Below are 17715 nucleotides of genomic sequence, written 5' to 3'. Positions count from 1 at the left end.
ATTGAGCAGAGACCTGAATGAAAGGAAGGAACCAGTGGTGAGGACAGCCGGGGAAGAACAGACCAGGTAGAGAAACCTCAGACTCTTATTTTCCAACTGCCCTACAGTGAGTGGTCTAAGGTCAGTTCCTGTAATAAAGTCCTGATTCCATCACATCCAATGGTTCCACTTCCCAGGCTGAGCCTTGACTGACAGAGAGTTAGTGAAGATAAATGTGGCGACATGTTAACAACTGGCAAATCTGGGTGAAGCACAGATGTGTCTGTGGAACTATTCTTACAACTCATCTGTAGAATTCACATTTTTCTAAATACACTTTAAAAAGATAAAAATGTTGAGGAAGGAATCAGTGAGTGAATGAAAGAGTGCCGTTGTTCACTACATGTGCTCCTGTTCTCCTGCAGTTTTGGATCTTTATTTAGTTGACCCCATGCACAGCGAAAGCACCTCCCTCGTGGAGCACACAATCATTTTCTATGACTCTAAGACTCTGGGGAGGTCCAGTTCTGTTTTACTGGGTTTTGAGCCCCAGTCTCTCTCTGCTAGGGAAAAATAGTTCTGTGTGTATGTGTTGTTGTTCTGATGAAAGAGGATTTTGTGCCCCCACCCCAAAGAATTGAAGGTCTGATGTTGTATATCATAGAACCTTTATTATTTATCCTCTAAATTCTTAGAAACTTACATAACGCCCGTGCTCTAGTTATGACACCATTTATAGACATTTAAAATGCATCTTCATTTATAAATATTTTACATTTGGTCCATAGAACAGATAATTTTACTAAATAATACTGTATTTTTTAAAACAGGCTCTGTATATACTTTGAATATGTATATATTACATATATTTTTTATATAGAGATAGATTTACTTGGTGTTCTGAGAATAAATCCTTATTGCAAAAAAAGCATATATGATAATACAATATTCCCCCCCCCGGGCAAATACTAAAAAAAGTTACACATATTCACAGTTCTCACAGTAATTGTACGACACTTAATATTGTGCTCTATAAGATAGGTTTGGATGGAAATCAGTTAGGGGATTTCTTGCCAAACATCTCACTTAGAATTGCTTACAAACATTAAATACACTGCATTTGTCTCAGAGAGACTTGGTCTCAGTTTCACATTGAAGAACAAAGAGAAAGTTGGAAGTCTTCCTGCCCTTAGTCTAAAGGAATTCACACACAGACGGGGAAGTAGAACCATGAGACACAGTGATGGGTTCCTGTCATTCTAAACCCTATCATTTAATAATACGTATGCATTCTGATCATGGATTCACCAGCTGGCACTGGGGATGCCTTGGCAATGAGACTAATTTACAGATGACCTCAGGAAAAGGCTTCAGATTTCCTACACAATATCAAATGAGACCTACGTGCCACACGTGAGGATGAATGCGCATGTTGTGCGTTCATATGTGTACACATATTTTTTTTTTCTCTACAATAATGTGCTTAATATTCTGAGGGTAATATCTTATTGCAAGAACTGGTATGCTGGTCACTTTCGGATGAGAATGACAAGAGATTAAAAACCCCACAGTCACAGTTATTTACCATAGTTATTAAGGATTAGTCATAAAACACGGCTTGTGAGCTAACTAGCTAAGGAGCTACGGGGCACGATGTATGATTTGCTACGTGGGAACCCATCTTCCTGGCAAATGAGACACGCGGAGCTACTGGAGCTTGCAAGAAACTGTCTTCGCTTGAAGTGCCGCCGCCGCCACCACGGAGCCCAGTTCCAGAAAGGAACAAATCATACTTCCCAATGAAGCATTTTGAATCTCGGAAGCACATTGCGGGGGATCCTCTGGATTAACACTAGCTCCTCAGTTAGTGGGCTGGGTAGGTTTTAGTGGCAGTGAGGAGACTCCCGCTGAGGAATTTCAAGGAAGGTGAGGTGGCAGCAGCTTGGGGTGGGTGGCAGTGAGGGTGGTAGTTTAAGAAGGAGAACGAAAGATAACTGTGGATCCGTCTTGACTGTTGGACAGATCCTTCACCTTGATTTCCCCTACAACTGTTTTGTACTCTGTGAAACTGGGCAGCTTAAGAGAAACCAGAGCTCTGGTATAGGAAGTTTCCCCAGTAGGACCTGAACCCCCTGGAATGGCGATAAAAAGAGATCAATTGTGCTTGTGGCAGTTTTCCAGCAAGCAGGGCTTGTCTGGATGGATTGCACTGGGCCAGGTCCAATCAGAATGGCCCGGCGGGGAAGGGACAGGGACATCGGGCTGCAGAACGCTCATTCATTCGGGCGGCGGGGACAAGGACACTCCACAGACTGCAGGAGAAGCGGCCCTGGGAATATCGACGGATGCCCTTGGGTTTTTTTTTTTTTTTTGTCCAGCTGCCTTGGGAAGGAGAAAACCAAAACACGAAAGCCAGAGCTCCGCTGACTTCTGGTACTTAAGAGCAAGCCGTTCCCGGGAAGTCTCCATTGTACAAAATGCCCTTTTCCTGTGCATGGAGCAGCGTTCAGAGGGAAAGTAACTCCTGCAAAGTCCGAGATAACAGTCATGGGTTTCGGCAGTAAGAGAACAGTCAGGAACAGGTTTAAAAGCCAGGGGCACAGGTGGCCTCGCTGCATCACGCTCCCTGGCAGGATAAAAATGATCTACCGCGGCGGTTACCAAGGCCGATCGTGGGACGCTGATGGAGCCTGGATTAAAAAGGTCACCAGCCCGCCGGATGCCGGAAGCCACCGGGTATCCTTGCCCATGGCAGGGCCCACCTAGGGATCTAACTGTCCTCCCACCTCCCCTTTCTGCGTGGTGATGGTGTCTGGACTCGCCACTCGAGGTAGGTTGAGATGGAAGGTATCCTCAGACATCAAGTGGGGGTCGCACTCAGCCAGGTCGGGGGGTGAGAATGTCGGGTCGGTGAGCGGCCCTCACCCTAGATGTAGGCCTCCTTGCTGGTGGAGCTGCCGGCCTGGGGCTGCTCGGGACCATTTTCTGGGCGAACGATGTCTTCGCTGGGTTGGACCATGACTTGGATGCGCTGTGGGTACCGGGGAGGAAGGCATGAGGCTCTCTGGGGAAAATCCCAGGCTAGGATGACCGGGAACCTGCAGCTTCCCTCTCCTGCCCTCTCTTCAAGTGCATCCTGTCTGCTCTGCCTGCAAACTACACCCAAACTCCAGCCACATCCGCACATCCTGCATCCCTGCCACAGCCCCTCTCACTGGGGTTACTGCAAAAACTCCCAGTCAGCCCTCAGCTTCCACTCTCACCTTCATTCTGTCCTCTCAGCAGCAGGAGAGTTCTGTGAAAACCAGACTCAGATCACGCCCCTGTACTCCTCAGGACCCACGGAAGGCTCCCATTTCACCAAGAGGCAGCGCCAAAGTCCTCCAAGGCCCTACATGACCTGGATCCTGCCACCTCCCAGTCCTCAGGGTCCTCTCCTCTTCCTCACGCATCCACCCCATCTGCATGGGACTCCCCAACGCCCCGCAAACACAGCAGGCATGTTCCCGCCCCAGGGCGTTTGCACAGACCTTGCCCTCTGTCTGGCACAGCCTTCCTCTCAGACAGCGGCAGCTCGCTCTCCGCCTCCCTAGGTCTTGGCTCAAATGTTTCGCCTTCTCAGTGAGGCCTCACCCGGCACTCCCTAAACCCCCTACCTACTTGATTTTTCTCTATAGTGCTCCTCCCCACCTCACATGGTTTTATTTTGTTAGTTGCTTATCTGCCTCTACCAGAATGGGAGCTCCAGGTGGGTGCAATTACTGCTTATCTTGTTCATGGCTGTGTCCCCGGCACTGACAGTAGTGTCTGGCACATCATCAGGGTTCCATCCATGTATGCTGAGTGGACGGATCCCCCACTGCCTTCGTCATCCTGCCCCGTCAGCTCACACCCTGGCCTCAGGTATGTCTTGGCCCTTCCTACCGCTGGGCCTTTGCACAAGCTGTGCCCTTTTCCGCTAGGGCATCCCCTTAACCTCTTGCCACGCTAAGACCCAGCTGCTATTTGAGGCTCTTCAGCGGATCATGAAAAAGGAAAGCTTTGGAACTGCATTGGGAAGAAAGGGCTGAAAGCCCTGGCTCTGCTCACAGCTTCCCGAACTGGGAACCTGCTTACTCAACCCCTGTGGTTCCTCAGTTTCTTCATCTGAGGTTGGAGGAGGATGGCCCAGTAACTCCACGGCGGCACATAACCTGCAGCCCAGCTTCCCTGTGCCTCGGACCTGAGAGCGCTTCCTCTGGGTCTGGCAGGTGCATTTCCCAGGGAACTACAGTGGACAGCCACTCATCCAGGGCCTTCTGGGGCGGCCCTCACGCTCTGACTCTCCACTTCTCCCAGTGGCATCTTTTCGGCCTGCACACACCTCATCAATGTCTCTTTGGTGGCACCTCCAGCACTTCTTTGCTTCCCTCAAGAATCAGTGCAATTTAACAAAGTGCGGGCATGGACAGAGAACCCTATGTGATGGTGAGGCCCCTGCTGTGGGCAGCAGGTCTTTTGTGCTTTGTCTTTCCTTGCGGGTAAGACCGCATGTTCTCTATATCAATCCTGCAAATGAGATCTAGAGTGAGCTCTGAGCAAATGTGATCCCATCCTCCATCTGTTCCAAGCCCTTCATGACACCCCATTGCCGCCAGGATAAAGTCCAAAGTTCTTGTCCTGGTTTTCAAAGCCCTACATGATCTGGCTGGACCTGCTTACATCCCAGCCTCATCTCTTGTCACACCCTCTCCTCACACCCCTTTCCACTTTACCCTCCAGCCACCTGATCTCCCTTCAGTTCACCCAATGCAGTTTATACCCCTGGACCTTAGCACATGCTTTCCAACCTCTCCTCCCCTCCCTCTTCTAGGAACATTCTTTCTGCTTCTACTTTTAAGTTTGGTTTAGCCCCAGGCCTCGCCTTTGTTATCCCCTCTTCTGGGAAGCCTTCTTTAATCCTCCTTAACCCAGGTAGGGCTACGGGAGGACTGTTTGCTCCGACCCCCTTGGCTTTCCCTAATCTCAGTGTCTCTAATACTCTACTGTCATTGGCTATTGACTTGTCTGTCTCCCCAGCTGGACTGTGAGCTCCACAAGGGGTGGGGCTGTGCCTGGCACAATGGGAGAAGGGCTCTGGCAATTTGAAGGGTGGGGGAAGGGCTTACCTGCTTCAGGGAGCCCTTTAAGGTGAGGAACATGTAGGCCATGTACCCGGGGATGAGGACCATGGAAGACAGAGCCATCAGCCAGCCCACACCCTGGCCCCACTTGGGGAAAACATAGTTTCCCATGGTGAGAGGCGTCATCTGCACAGCACTGAAAATGAACACGCCCTGGAAAGGGGGGAGGGGAGAGAAGGGAAGAGGAGGAGTCAGTCAGCCAGGATGGACCACCCTGAAGCCAGCAGGCTGACTGCCCTCCACCCTTACCGCGAGGCTGACCCTTACAGAGGCCCAAAGTCTTAGGAGTCCTGCACTCAGCGCCACTGCTAGCACTTAAGGTGCCTTTGTGCATAATAGAAAAAGACACCCTCTCAGGGAAGATCAGTAGGAAAAGGCAACCCGTCTAGGGAGACTAATTAGAAAAGGGAACCCCTTCCTCCAAGTTCCCCAGCTTCAAAAGCGGAGCAAGGGTGAGGTATCAGCTCCCAGTGTGCCGCTGGCGGGGTCCCCTTACGTGGTACACAACATATGCAGTGGCTCTGCCACCACCTCAAGAACCTCGGGTGGCCTCTTCCAGGCCTGCCCCTGCTTCAGCTCCTGCTGGTGGGGATAAGGGACCCTGAGAAGGAGAGTCTCCAAGTGCCAAGAGCTTGGCCTTGGTTCGAATCCCAGCACTGACTAGCTGGGTGATACTGGTTAGGTGAGCCCCAGATCCTGCAGCGGTAAAGTGGGACAATAATACCTCTTTTCTGAGGTTTGTGGAGGATGATATGATGTGTCTTGTACCGTACAGGGTGCAGAATAGATGCCCAACAAATGGTAGAGAGAAGTATTATTAAGGAACAGGGTTTCTGGGGGCCTCTTCTACCTGCCTCTGCCTCTAGAGGTTTCTCCCTGGACCTGAGTCCTCCCAGGGCTTGGTCTAGCCTCATCCTAATAGGGCTAGTCAGGCCTTGTTCTTACCGCCACAATGATTGGTGTGAAGAAAGACCAGCAGAGTTTCCACCAGATGCAGGGCCTGGATCCAACCATCTCTTGGATATTATCATAGAATCGGTTGACACCTGTGACATTGAGAGCAGAAGGGATGGATGAGCTGTGGGTGCTTCAGAGTCAAAGCCTGGTTCTACCACTTTCTCACAGTGTGACCATGGGCAAGTCACCTAACCTCACTGAGTCTCAGTTTGCTTGTCTGTACCGTGGGGGTAATGCTCTGGGGGTCCTCGTTACCAGGTATTTTTCAATAGCCCAATTCTCACAGCAAGTGGGTTGTGTAGGTGAGCAAGTCACTTTAATGTGAAGATATCTACCAACAAAAGCAGACTGACAAGATGATCCCCCCAACCCTTGCCACTCTCAGTGTCCCTCCCACTCAACATCTATCCCAGCCATTCCTTCAAAGGCTTTCCTGGGCAGGGGCTGTTTTTCCCTGATGGTCAGATGCTATAAGAAACTGGCAGTCTGCCGGACGCGGTGGTTCACGCCTGTAATCCCAGCACTTTGGGAGGCCGAGGCGGGAGGATCACCTGAGGTCAGGAGTTCGAGACCAGCCTGGCCAACATGGTGAAAGTCCGTCTCTACTAAAAAATGCAAAAATTAGCCAGGTGTGGTGGCAGGCACCTGTAATCCCAGCTACTCGGGAGGCTGAGGCAGGAGAATCGCTTGAACCTGGGAGGCGGAGGTTGTAGTGAGCCAAGATTGTGCCATTACACTCCAGCCTGGGGGACAAGAGTGAGACTTCATCTCAAAAATAAAATAAAATAAAATAAATAAAAGAAAAAGAAATTGACAATCAATTGCAAAGAAGAACTGCAAATCTCATGAAAAAGAAAAAGCCCAAACCCCAAACTGGTGTCTCGAAGTTCACCAGAGTGGCTTTGGGCACTGCTCAAATTACAAGCAGAGTCACTGACCAGTGAGGATCTGACCATATTAGAACAGTTAGACAGAGAAGGTGTTCTTGGGAGTGTAAATTAGTGCAACCTCTATGTAAACCAGTACAGAGATTTCTCAAAGAACCAGAAATAGAACGACCATTTGATCTAGCAATCCCACTACTGTCTATCTACCCAAAGGAAAAGAAATTATTATATCAAAAAGATAACTGTACTCGTGTTTATTCACAATAGCAAAGATATGGAATCAACCTAAGTGTCCATCAGTGGATGGCTGGATAAAAGAAATATGGTATACCTACACAATGGCATACTATTCAGCCATAAAATAGAATGAAGTCATGCCTTTTGCAGCAATGTGGGTGGAACTGGAGGCCAACATCTTAAGCAAAACAACTCAGAAACAGAATATCAAATACTGCATGTTCTCATTTAAAGATGGGAGCTAAACACTGGGTACAGGTGGAATAATAGACACTGGAGACTCAGAAGGGTGGGAGAATGGGAGCTGGGGTAGATGATGAGAAATTACTTAGTGGGTAGAATGTACAGCTGGGTGTGGTGGCTCATGCCTGCAATCCCAGCACTTTGGTAGGCTGAGGTGGGCAGATCATGAGGTCAGGAGATCGAGACCATCCTGGCTAACACAGCGAAACCCCGTCTCTACTAAAAATACAAAAAATTAGCTGGGCATGGTGGTGGGCGCCTGTAGTCCCAGATACTTGGGGAGGCTGAGGCAGGGGAGTTGCTTGAACCAGGCAGGCGGAGGTTGCAGTGAGCTGAGTTTGCGTCACTGCACTCCAGTCTGGTGACAGAGCAAGACTCTGTCAAAAAATAAATAAATAAATAAAATAAATAAAAATAAAAAAAAAAGTACATTATGTGGTGATGGGTACACTAAAAGCCCAGACTTCACTACTACACAAGATATCCAGGTAACAAAATTGCACCCATATCCCTTAAATTTATACATATAGAACAAACATAAACAAAAAAGAAGGGACAATGACAAGAGGGATGAGGTGGTAGATATTGCAAAGGGGACACAAAATATCATGTTTCTTTAAACATTTGCTCTGATGGGACGATCAAAGGTGCAGGAAAGGATGTCTTCATTTTTTACTGTCATGCAGTTGGCTCAAGAAACTTAGGCCACAAAATAAATAAAATCAATGTTTCTTTTGTTATTTGTTTTAAGATAGTGCACACTTTTAATTACAGCCTAGCTTTTGTTAAATATATAACTTTAAAACTTTAAAAAATAGTTTTGGTTTCCCTTTTCTGGATAAAATCTCCAAAAACCCTTTTTATTCCAAAATTTATGAAGAAAGTTGGCACCTATTTTAAATGAATTCATTTAACTGCTCTTATATCTTCCAAACATGGGGGACCCCTGGACTAACCTCATTTAATTGTAATGTGACAAATAAAAAAATACATAAATGTAGGGAGAAGACCTGGGGTTCAAATTGCACTTGTTGAATGATGACTGAAGAAAGGAATGAATAGATGAATGAGTGACTGAATAAGGGAGGAGGGGCTGATACTCACCATAAAACCAGGAAATAGAGACACATTCAAAGAACACGAGGAACAGCAGGCTCATGCCACTGGCAGAGTAGTAATCAAAGAGTTTGAAGACGTAAATGCCCCCCTGCAAGAGGAAAAGAGGTGAGAACAGGTGCATTGCCCCCGATGGCCATTGCATCCAGTTCACAGATGACATGGACTCTGGAGGCTGATGGGGCTGGGATTAGGCTGCACTGCAGCAAGAAGTCTTCAGGGTAGATTAGATGAAGCACTGAGGGCTTTGTGACCATGAGAGGTTGTGGACATTGACAGTCTGGGGATTGGGAAGGAAATGTCCAGGTGGTAGAGGAAAATGCCAATTTCTGGTAAGGTTGGAGGGCAGAAAGAGGAGTTGGTCACCAGTGCCATCTTTTTACAGTGTAAATCAGTCATGTCTCTCCCCTGCTTAAAACCTTTCATGACTTAAAGGAGACAATAATATAACACATAAATAAGCAGAGAGAGAGAGATCTAATCCAAACCTATGCCATCCCATCCCATCCCATCCCATCCCATCCCATCCCATCCCATCCCATCCCATCCAAATGTCTTGGCCTGCAAGGTCCGCATGGGCTGGTTCTTTGTCTCCCACCCATTGCCTCACTCCCTCTGCCTCCGCCACACTGACTTCCCCCGCCACCCGCCCCGTCCCTCAAATGCCTCAGGGCTTTTGCACCTACTCTGCTGTCTTTCCCCAGATCTTCGTCTGGCTGGCTCTTTCTTATCATTTAAGTCTCAGCCCAACTATCGCTTTCTTGGAGAGAGAGACCTCCCTTGACTACCTTGTCTGAGGGAGCGCCCCTCCTGTCCCACTGGCCATTCTCTATTCTGCTATCCTCTTTTCTCCAGGGCACTTGACACTCTCCGAAATCATCTAATTTGTCTGTCAGTCTTATCCACCAAAACATAAGCTCCAAGACGGCAGACACGGTAGTATCTGTCACAATAATTGCCGAATTTCCAGGGTCATGCCAGGCCCATAGTAGGTGTTCGACAACTATGAATGAAGGGATGAATGAATACTAACTCTGGAGCAGAACTACATTTGGATCTGGGGGGTGATTTGTGGATTATAAAAATCAGACCCGCAGCGCTGAACTCATGTTGCTAGAGTTGTTTATATTTATTGTACAATTCACCAGCTCTGTGAGCATTTCTCATTCATGTCAATACAAAAGAAAAATGGGAATGAAAGAAAGCTTTGGGCAGTGTCAACTTCAAAGGCCCATCTCTAATTTGACTTTCTGGCTAATTTCTGTGGGCCTTTCTTTTTTCTTCCTTTTCTTTCTTTCTCTCTTTCTTTTTCTTTCTTCTTTCTCTTTCTTTCTTTCTTTTTCTTTCTTTCTTTCTTTCTTCTTTTTCTTTCTTTCTCTGTCTCTTTTTTCTTTCTTTCCTTTCTTTCTTCTTTTTCTTCTTTCTTTTCTTTCTTTCTTTCTTTCTTTCTTTCTTTCTTTCTTTCTTTCTTTCTTTCTTTCTTTCTTTTCTTTCTTTCTTTTTCTTGCTTGCTTTCTTTCTCTCTCTGTCTTTTCTTTCTTTGTTTTCTTTCTTCTTTCTTTCATTTTGAGACAGAGTTTTTCGCTCTTGTTGCCCAGGCTGGAGTGCAATGGTGTGATCTCAGCTTACTGCACCCTTTGCCTCCCGGGTTCAAGTGATTCTCCTACCTCAGTCTCCTGAGTAACTGGGGTTACAAGCACCTGCCCCAAAGCCAGACTAATTTTTGTATTATTTATTTATTTATTTATTTATTTTTAGTAGAGATGGGGTTTCACCACATTGGCCAAGCTGGTCTCAAACTCCTGACCTCAGGTTCCCCCCGCCTTGGCCTCCCAAAGTGCTGGGATTATAGGCATGAGCCACCGGGTCCGGCCTTCTGTGGGCCTTTCAAAGCTCAATTCCTACATCCTTTTCTCCAGGAAGCAGTCCCTGGTGCCCCCAGTCCAGTTAGGTGCTTCATTCTCTAGCTCTGTCTTGTATGTCCTAGCTTAATGTTTGTGTTTCCCACTAGCCTGGGAGCCTCTGGAGGGCAGGGACCCCATCTGACTCACTGTTATGTGCCCAGAGCTTGGCACAGAGATGATGCTCAATGAAGGCAGGAAAGGTGGGATACAACAGAGGAGGGGAAAGGAGGCCCTGAGTGTGGCCCTGGGCAGTGCTGGGGGAGTGCCAGGTGCTTACTGAGCTTACCTGAGTGATGTTAGAGAGGCCGATCAGGTAGGAGATGATGCAGACAGCAGCAATGAAGAGCTCTCTGCGGTTGCGGAGGAGCCTGGGGTACTCATCCACCAGGGCTGTGATGAAGCCCTCCACAGTGCAGAACTTCAGGTAGGAACAGAGGTCAGCCACCTACAGCAGCCCCAGCCCTAATCCACCCAAAGCCTGACCTTCTAAGGAAGGATGGGAGGCCCAGCAGCACTGAGCCAGGAGAGCCCAGGGTTCAGCCTGATTCTGCCTGTGACTCACTTTGTGACCTCAGGAGAATCCCTTCCCTCTGGGCATCAGTTTCCCCTTCTGGAAAATGGAGAAGGTGGCCGAGCTGTTCCCTGAAGTTTCATGCAGTGGAACATTCTAGGGACCTGGAATTTCTGGTCATCTTCTTGGCAGCCTAAGAGTGGCCTCCTCTCCCTGCTTACTCGGGGACTGAGGAGTCTGGGGGTGGAGAAGCTCCTGGGGTGCAGGGGGCGCCCTCACCTGGCTGTCAATGCCCAGCATCAGCAGCATGGAGAAGAAGAGGATGGCCCAGAGTGGGGAGATAGGCAGCTGGGTCACCGCCTCTGGGTATGCCAGGAACGCCAGCCCAGGGCCTGAACAGAGAAGGGCAAAAAACAAGAAAAATAAAAGGTACTCAGCACCTACAGCCTTTCCAGCACATTGCCCATTTTCTAAGCCTTATTTCATTTCATCTTCAGAGTAACCTTTCAAGTGAGTGTTTTCAGCCCCTTTTTCCAGATGCAGAAAGAGGGTGGGGGATGAGGGGCCATAGTAATTGTGCCCAGAAACAAGAGGACCAGTGAGGAGCTGTGGCCATCATCTGGAGGGGGGACAGCATGGCCTGGCCAGTGGTGGGGATAGTGCAGGTGCAGAGAGGCAACCAGATAGAGATGTGGGGGGCGGAGGGGCAGGTCCTAGTATCAGCTGGTTTGCAGGGTGAGGGTGAGGGAAGAGTCCAGGATGATGCTGAGGTCTCCACCCTGGGCACTGGATGGTGAGACCCTTCTGTGATGGGGAGCATAGCGGAGGAAAAGGCTTTGGAGACTTGTTTGGCATGTGTTGCGTTTGAGTATTTGGTGCAGGTGTCTAAGAGATCAGGAAATCTTGGAATGAGAAGGAAAGAGATTGTAAGCTCCCTGTCTGGCTCTGGATGGGGGTGGTGGAATGGCTGGGGAGTTGCAGAGAAATGAGATGGCGGTTGCCCTTGAAGGGGAGATTAGAACCGGGGCAGAGAATGCTCCTTTCACGGGACCAGCGCACTTCTTCAAGGGACCAGTTGTGTGGCCTCCATGAGCCTCAGGGGCCTCTGCCCTGAACACAGCGAGTTCCTCCCATTGGCTGCTTGCCTGGCTGTGCAGAGAAGGGCTGTCTGGGGTTTTCCTTGGGTTCTATGGCATTGATGACTGTGTGGTGAGCAGACTTGGCATGGCCCACTTGGTGAGAACATTTTTGGAGCTGAGACAAAAGCATGGATTTGGGGGTCTTTGTAGTATGGTGATGAACATATCTGAATTGAGCCAAAGTTTATACCCCCAAGGCAAGAGTGGATCTTCTCCCCAAAATGTCCAGGTTTGTGCTGGATGTGCCAGTATAGCCAAGAGACTAAGAACCCAGGCTTGGGAGTCAGCCAGACCTGGGCTCCAACTCCAGATCTGCCACTTTCTAGCTCCATGCCCTTAGGAGGTGAGTCTCAGTTTCTCATCTATGAAGTGGGCTAACAATAGCATGTATCGCAAAGTGTTGAGAAGAATCACGGGTACAGTCCATGTAAAATGCTCAGTGCATTGCCTGGCACATAGGGAGTGCTCAAGGCCAGTGAGCCACAGTGGTGGTGTTAATGGTGATGATGGCAAAGGCCAGCGTGGTTAGTGCCCCCACGCCAGGAGCCCGGCCCCACACAGTGTTGCACTGACCTGAGGCCGCCACGTCAGCAATGGACCTCTTGGTGACATGGGCCATGAAGCCCACGATGGAGAAGATGACGAATCCTGCGAACATGCTGGTGCACGAATTGATGCAGCAGACGATGATGGAGTCCCTGGAGAGAGGGAGGGGTGGGGTCAGGAGGGTGGGACTGGCAGACAGTGTAGCTGCTGGCTGTGGTTATGAAGGGGTGGCCTGGAGGAGGGAGCTGGGAACAGGGCTACACATTGGGCCCCAGAAGCACAGGCCCTAAGAGCAAGCTAGGGGAGGGCAGAACCAGAGGATCGGGGTCAGGAAAAGGGGACAACAGGAAAGTCTGTGTCTCCAGAAGGAGTGACACAAAGGACTGGCTCAGGGAGAGGTTAAGCTAAGAGTGCAAAATGGCCAAAGAGGGCCCTAACACATGAGTGTGGGGTGCGGACTCGAGGGGCTCGGCCAGGAATGAAGGGGCTCCCACAGCTGTCCTCTCCAACCTGTAGACGTTGTTGTGGAAAGAGTTGTAGCTCCCAAGAGCGATCAGGGACCCCAGGCCCAGCCCGTATGAGAAGAAGATCTGGGTCGCCGCATCTAGCCACACCTATAGGCAGAATTATCAAAGACCGTCAACAGTAATCACCATAGCCATGGCTCACCAGGGCCTTCTCCATATGCCCACCGGCTCTCCCTGGCAACAAACCCGGTCTACAGTGAGGGTCAGAAAGATGTAAAAGCTTGTCTCAAAGCTGCTAAGTGGTGGCTCAGAATCCAGGCCGGGAGGAGCGCTCACCTCAGAGTCGGACAGCTTGCGGAAGTTGGGTGTGATGTAGAAGAGGATGCCCTCCTTGGCTCCGGGCAGCGTCACTCCGCGGAAGAACAGGATGATCAGCATGATGTAGGGGTATGTGGCTGAGAAGTAGACCACCTGGGAGGAAAGTGGGTGACAGGTGACGCCTCCTCCTGTACACCCTTGCTTCCTCCTCCCCCATTTCCCCTACATCCGTATCTGTTGTGGCTCTGGCTTGATTCCAGTTCTTCCAACTCCAGGAAGCCTTCCCAGATCCTTGCTCTCCTTGGCCACTTTTCTGAAGCTCCTCCTTGGAGTCTGAGCCAACCAGCTCACATTTGGTGTTTCCCTTCCCCTGTTTCGTCCTATTTTTTGACTTCTAAATTATCCAAGTAATGCATGTGGTGACAGGAAAACTTTTAAATTACATATGCACACACACACATAAAATGAAAGTTCCCTTCACCAGCACCTAGAATGTAAGTTATGTGGGGGGGTAAGGCTTGTGTTGTTCACATCCCCATACCTAGAACAGTCCACCGTATATAGTAGACACTCAATAATTGTCTGGCGAACATATAAATGCATGGATGTTCCTACTTTAATGCTCTTCTGAAATTCTCCTTTGCAGATGTAATCACATTTTCTCACAAAATGAGGTTCAAATTAGGTACTTGCCTTTCCATGTAACATGTTTAGAATTAAAAAACAAAACACAATACATACAGGTTTGTTTCTCATTTTGTTTACTAAACATTGTTTTATTGCCTCATGAACAATTTGACATTTTAATTACACAAAACAGTCCCTCAGAAGGTCTTACCACTCTCTTTTTAAGTTTCCCCACTGTTACGCGTTTAGGTTACCTCCAATTTTATGCGACTCTAAATAATACCACATTAAATACCCCCGTATCTTCAGCTACAAAATTATTATACCACTCTTGGGAAAAATTTCTAGAGGTGGAATAACTGAGTTAAAAGGAATAAATTCATCACAGGTTTTTGATCCATATTACCTTGTTGCCTTCAAGAAATGGAACTTCACCTAGTATTACAGAGAGTGTCTTCCTGTCACAAGACCAGCACTGGGTATCATCATTTAAACAATTATTTTTTGTCAGATTGATCATCATTGTCTAAAATTGCATTTCTTTGCTCACTAGTGTGGAAGAGCAATGTTCCAGTTCAATGACCTTTGTATCTCAGAGTCTAATGTGAGCCTGTTTCCCGGTCAGCATGGACAATTCACCAGCTTAGCTTCACCTCCATGACTTGACCCTGAGATTCTGCAGGATTAAGGAAGGCAGCCACAATCCAAGAGAAAACCCACTGTACTTGGAGCTAGGAAAAGGGAATTCAAAGGCATCTGTGTCACCCACAAGTTGTGTAACTTAGGGTCAATGTCGTATTTTCTCTTAGCTTCACTTTCTCTTGTCTGGAAACAGGCACAGTCACACCCACTGCTCAGAAAGGTCAGTCACATGGGGACATACTGCAGGCTTATAATATGTCACCTCCGTCTCGTACTTCCCCTGCCTTCTGTGTTCAGAAGCCAGGCACATAGTAGGTATTCAATAAATGCTTGTGGATGGATTGGTTGACATCCTCAATATATGCAGTGAGGGGGCCCTACTCTCTGTCCCCAAGAAGTGGCCAGTCTCTTAATGTAGCAGGAACTCTAATTACCACTCCAAAATGATTATAATTAATACTATGTGTAAGGCATATGCTAAGCATTCTACTCATCTCCCTCGGTCTTTGTGACAACCCTGTAAGGTACTGTTGTTGTGACCATTGAACAGATGAGGAGACTGAGGCTCAGAGAGGTGAATGGCTTGCTCAAGTGCACACAGCTAGAAGCTCAGGGACTGAGATTCAAACCCTTCCATAGCCCATAAGCCCTATACTTTTCTGCCCCGAAAGTTAGACTGGGAGACACCTGTGCCCTCCTCCGGCATCCTTAGTCCTAGGAATGGATCAGAGAGATTTTTACACCAGCCTTGGATTTGAGAACCCACTGGGTCCAGAAGTTCCCACTAGATGGAACTAGGGCTGCTTTTCATCAACTCTGCCAAGTGTGGAATTTGTTAAGGTTCTGCTTGGTTCATTTCTACTACTGCTTCTAGAACCTTGCATCCACTTCTTGGGTAGTTCTGACCTTCCCGCCTCCCGGCTTATTCAGTACAAATCTCTTCTCTGCCCTTGACTTGCCATAAGATCTGAGACAACACACTTGCCCTCTGGGTTCCCTTCAGGTCAAGGCCAGTGAGAGACTCTGCTATATTCTCTCCCCAAGCTCCTGGGGTAGGGCTTGAAAGGCAAAAGAGGTGGAGTAAGGCCAGTTTTCCACCTCCTGGGTGTCCCTAGGCTGGACATCCCAATAAACCAACAGATAAGTATAATTATGAGCCCCGTTTTACAGAGAAGGAAACTGAGTTCCTTCTCTGTAAAATGGGGCTCATAATTATATTTATCTGTGAGGCAAAATGACTTGCCTGAGCTCACAGCTAGTAAATAGTGAGGTTGGGATCTGAAATCATGGACTGCTTAACACAGAGCCTGAGTCTTTAACCATTAACCTATTCATCTCTGTTGTTCCTCAAGGGTCAGGATGTGAAGCTGTCATCTCTGGAGCTTCTGCACCTAGCGCAAGGCTTGGTGCAGAGCAGACGCTCTGGGAAAGTTTGTTCAACAGTCCAGGAGCAACATTTGCCCTCTGTTTTGAGTTGACTCTGTTGGGCCCAGTAGAATCCCATGGGACTCGCTGTGAGCTTCCCACTGTGCTGTGTGCCTGACTCGCACTATTTCCTTTCATCCTTATAACCACCCTAAAAGGTAAGGTAATGTTATTATTCCCATTTTACAGGAAAAGAAACTGACACACCGAGTGATGAAGGGACCTGCTTAACTCAGGGTTAGATGGGACTCCTGGGAGTTGTGGGCAGAGCTTCCTTTGTAGACCTGTTCGTCTATCCAGTGCCCTCCTGTCCCCACTGTGCACATATATCCCTTACCTTTCCAGTCCAGCCGACACCCTTCCAGATACAGAAATACACAAGGATCCAGGCGATGGCCAGCGTGATGGCCAATGGCCAGCGGATCTGACCTGGCTTATCCAGCCCGTCTGTCATCTGATGCATGTTGCGCCTAGTCAAACAGTGGAGGGAGGAGAAAGTCACACAGAGCTGGTGGGAGCTGGAGTGATCAAGGGGTGCCCAGGGCATGGCCACAGACGATATCCCCGCCCTGGAACTGTGCTGACACCGTCATCACTGTGATTCAAGAGGTAGCTGGGGACTGCGAGGCCCATTATACTAATCGGTAGAAAGTGCTGTTTGGTCAAGAGATCAGCCAGGGCCTTGGTCAGCCACCACTACTGCTCATCTGGATGGCCTGGTGGCCTCCTAGTGGGATGCTGCCTTCAGTGTTCCTCTGTCCCCTCTCCAGCCCCAGAAAGCCTTCTAAATTGCAAGTCTGATCATGTCACTCCTCTGCTTACTGCAATGAATAGCACCCGCTTGTTCTCAGAATGAAGCCCAAACTCCCTGGCCAGCCTTTCAAGGCCCTTGCATCTCTCTCTCCTCTCAGCACTCACTGCAGCCTGCTTGCCGGTGCCTGGCCTGACCTCATCTGCCTCCCAGCCTTCACACTGTTCCTCTCCAGCACCTGCCTGCCCTGCAGTTTTCTCCTCTAGATGCCACTCCCCACCTGGGCTGGTCCAGGGGCCTCCCTGAGGTCCCCGCAGCCCAGCCGCCTGTGCTTCCCTCCTCTCTGCACTGGCCACCTGGTGGTGCCATTGCCTGTCTGCACGTCTGTGCCTGTCATCAGTAGGCACATAGTAGGAGCTCAAGAAGTGTTTACTGAATAAGTGGTTGAATGAAATGTTCGAATGTGCCTGAGAGCGGCATGTGGGAGCTGCCGGAAAGCAGAACCCACCGGAGCAGAATTTGATTTTTATTTGTAAGGAAACAGTGTAACCACGGACATTGCACCATGAAGAGATCAGGCAACACTGATTCTGACGCTGCCTGAGAACAGTTCCTCCTGGGAGCTTATCCAAGGTACTCTGGGACCTTCTAGACTGCTCCTGGATCCCTCAGAGCTGTCCAGCATGGATGCTTCCTTCATGCCAGAGAAATTTGAGCCCCAGCACCTCACTGTGTCACATCAGTGCCCCCCAACACACATCTCTACAGGGTACTCCCCTGAAGATACAATCAGCATGGCCTTCA

At 48.8% G+C, this 17715-nt stretch overlaps 1 protein-coding gene across 1 annotated transcript in view; it reads right to left on the bottom strand.

Moving 5' to 3' along the window:
* Positions 1 to 628: 628 nt before the first annotated feature.
* Positions 629 to 17715, bottom strand: part of SLC6A1 (solute carrier family 6 (neurotransmitter transporter), member 1) — a 22284-nt gene continuing 5197 nt past the window's right edge. Inside the window, exons 6-15 of the mRNA XM_011952297.1 lie at positions 16498 to 16630; positions 13485 to 13619; positions 13192 to 13295; positions 12709 to 12833; positions 11276 to 11388; positions 10772 to 10903; positions 8570 to 8672; positions 6087 to 6187; positions 5127 to 5294; positions 629 to 3010 (exon numbers count right to left, since the gene is read on the bottom strand). Of these exons, the coding sequence (XP_011807687.1) occupies positions 2906 to 3010; positions 5127 to 5294; positions 6087 to 6187; positions 8570 to 8672; positions 10772 to 10903; positions 11276 to 11388; positions 12709 to 12833; positions 13192 to 13295; positions 13485 to 13619; positions 16498 to 16630 (1219 nt within the window). The 3' untranslated portion in view covers positions 629 to 2905. The remainder of the gene's footprint in view (positions 3011 to 5126; positions 5295 to 6086; positions 6188 to 8569; positions 8673 to 10771; positions 10904 to 11275; positions 11389 to 12708; positions 12834 to 13191; positions 13296 to 13484; positions 13620 to 16497; positions 16631 to 17715) is intronic.

Source organism: Colobus angolensis, unplaced genomic scaffold (assembly GCF_000951035.1).
Source record: "Colobus angolensis palliatus isolate OR3802 unplaced genomic scaffold, Cang.pa_1.0 Scaffold34, whole genome shotgun sequence".
NCBI classification, from domain to species: domain Eukaryota; kingdom Metazoa; phylum Chordata; class Mammalia; order Primates; family Cercopithecidae; genus Colobus; species Colobus angolensis.
The sequence above is the reverse complement of the archived record's forward strand: the minus strand, read 5'-3'. Positions and strand labels throughout refer to the sequence as shown.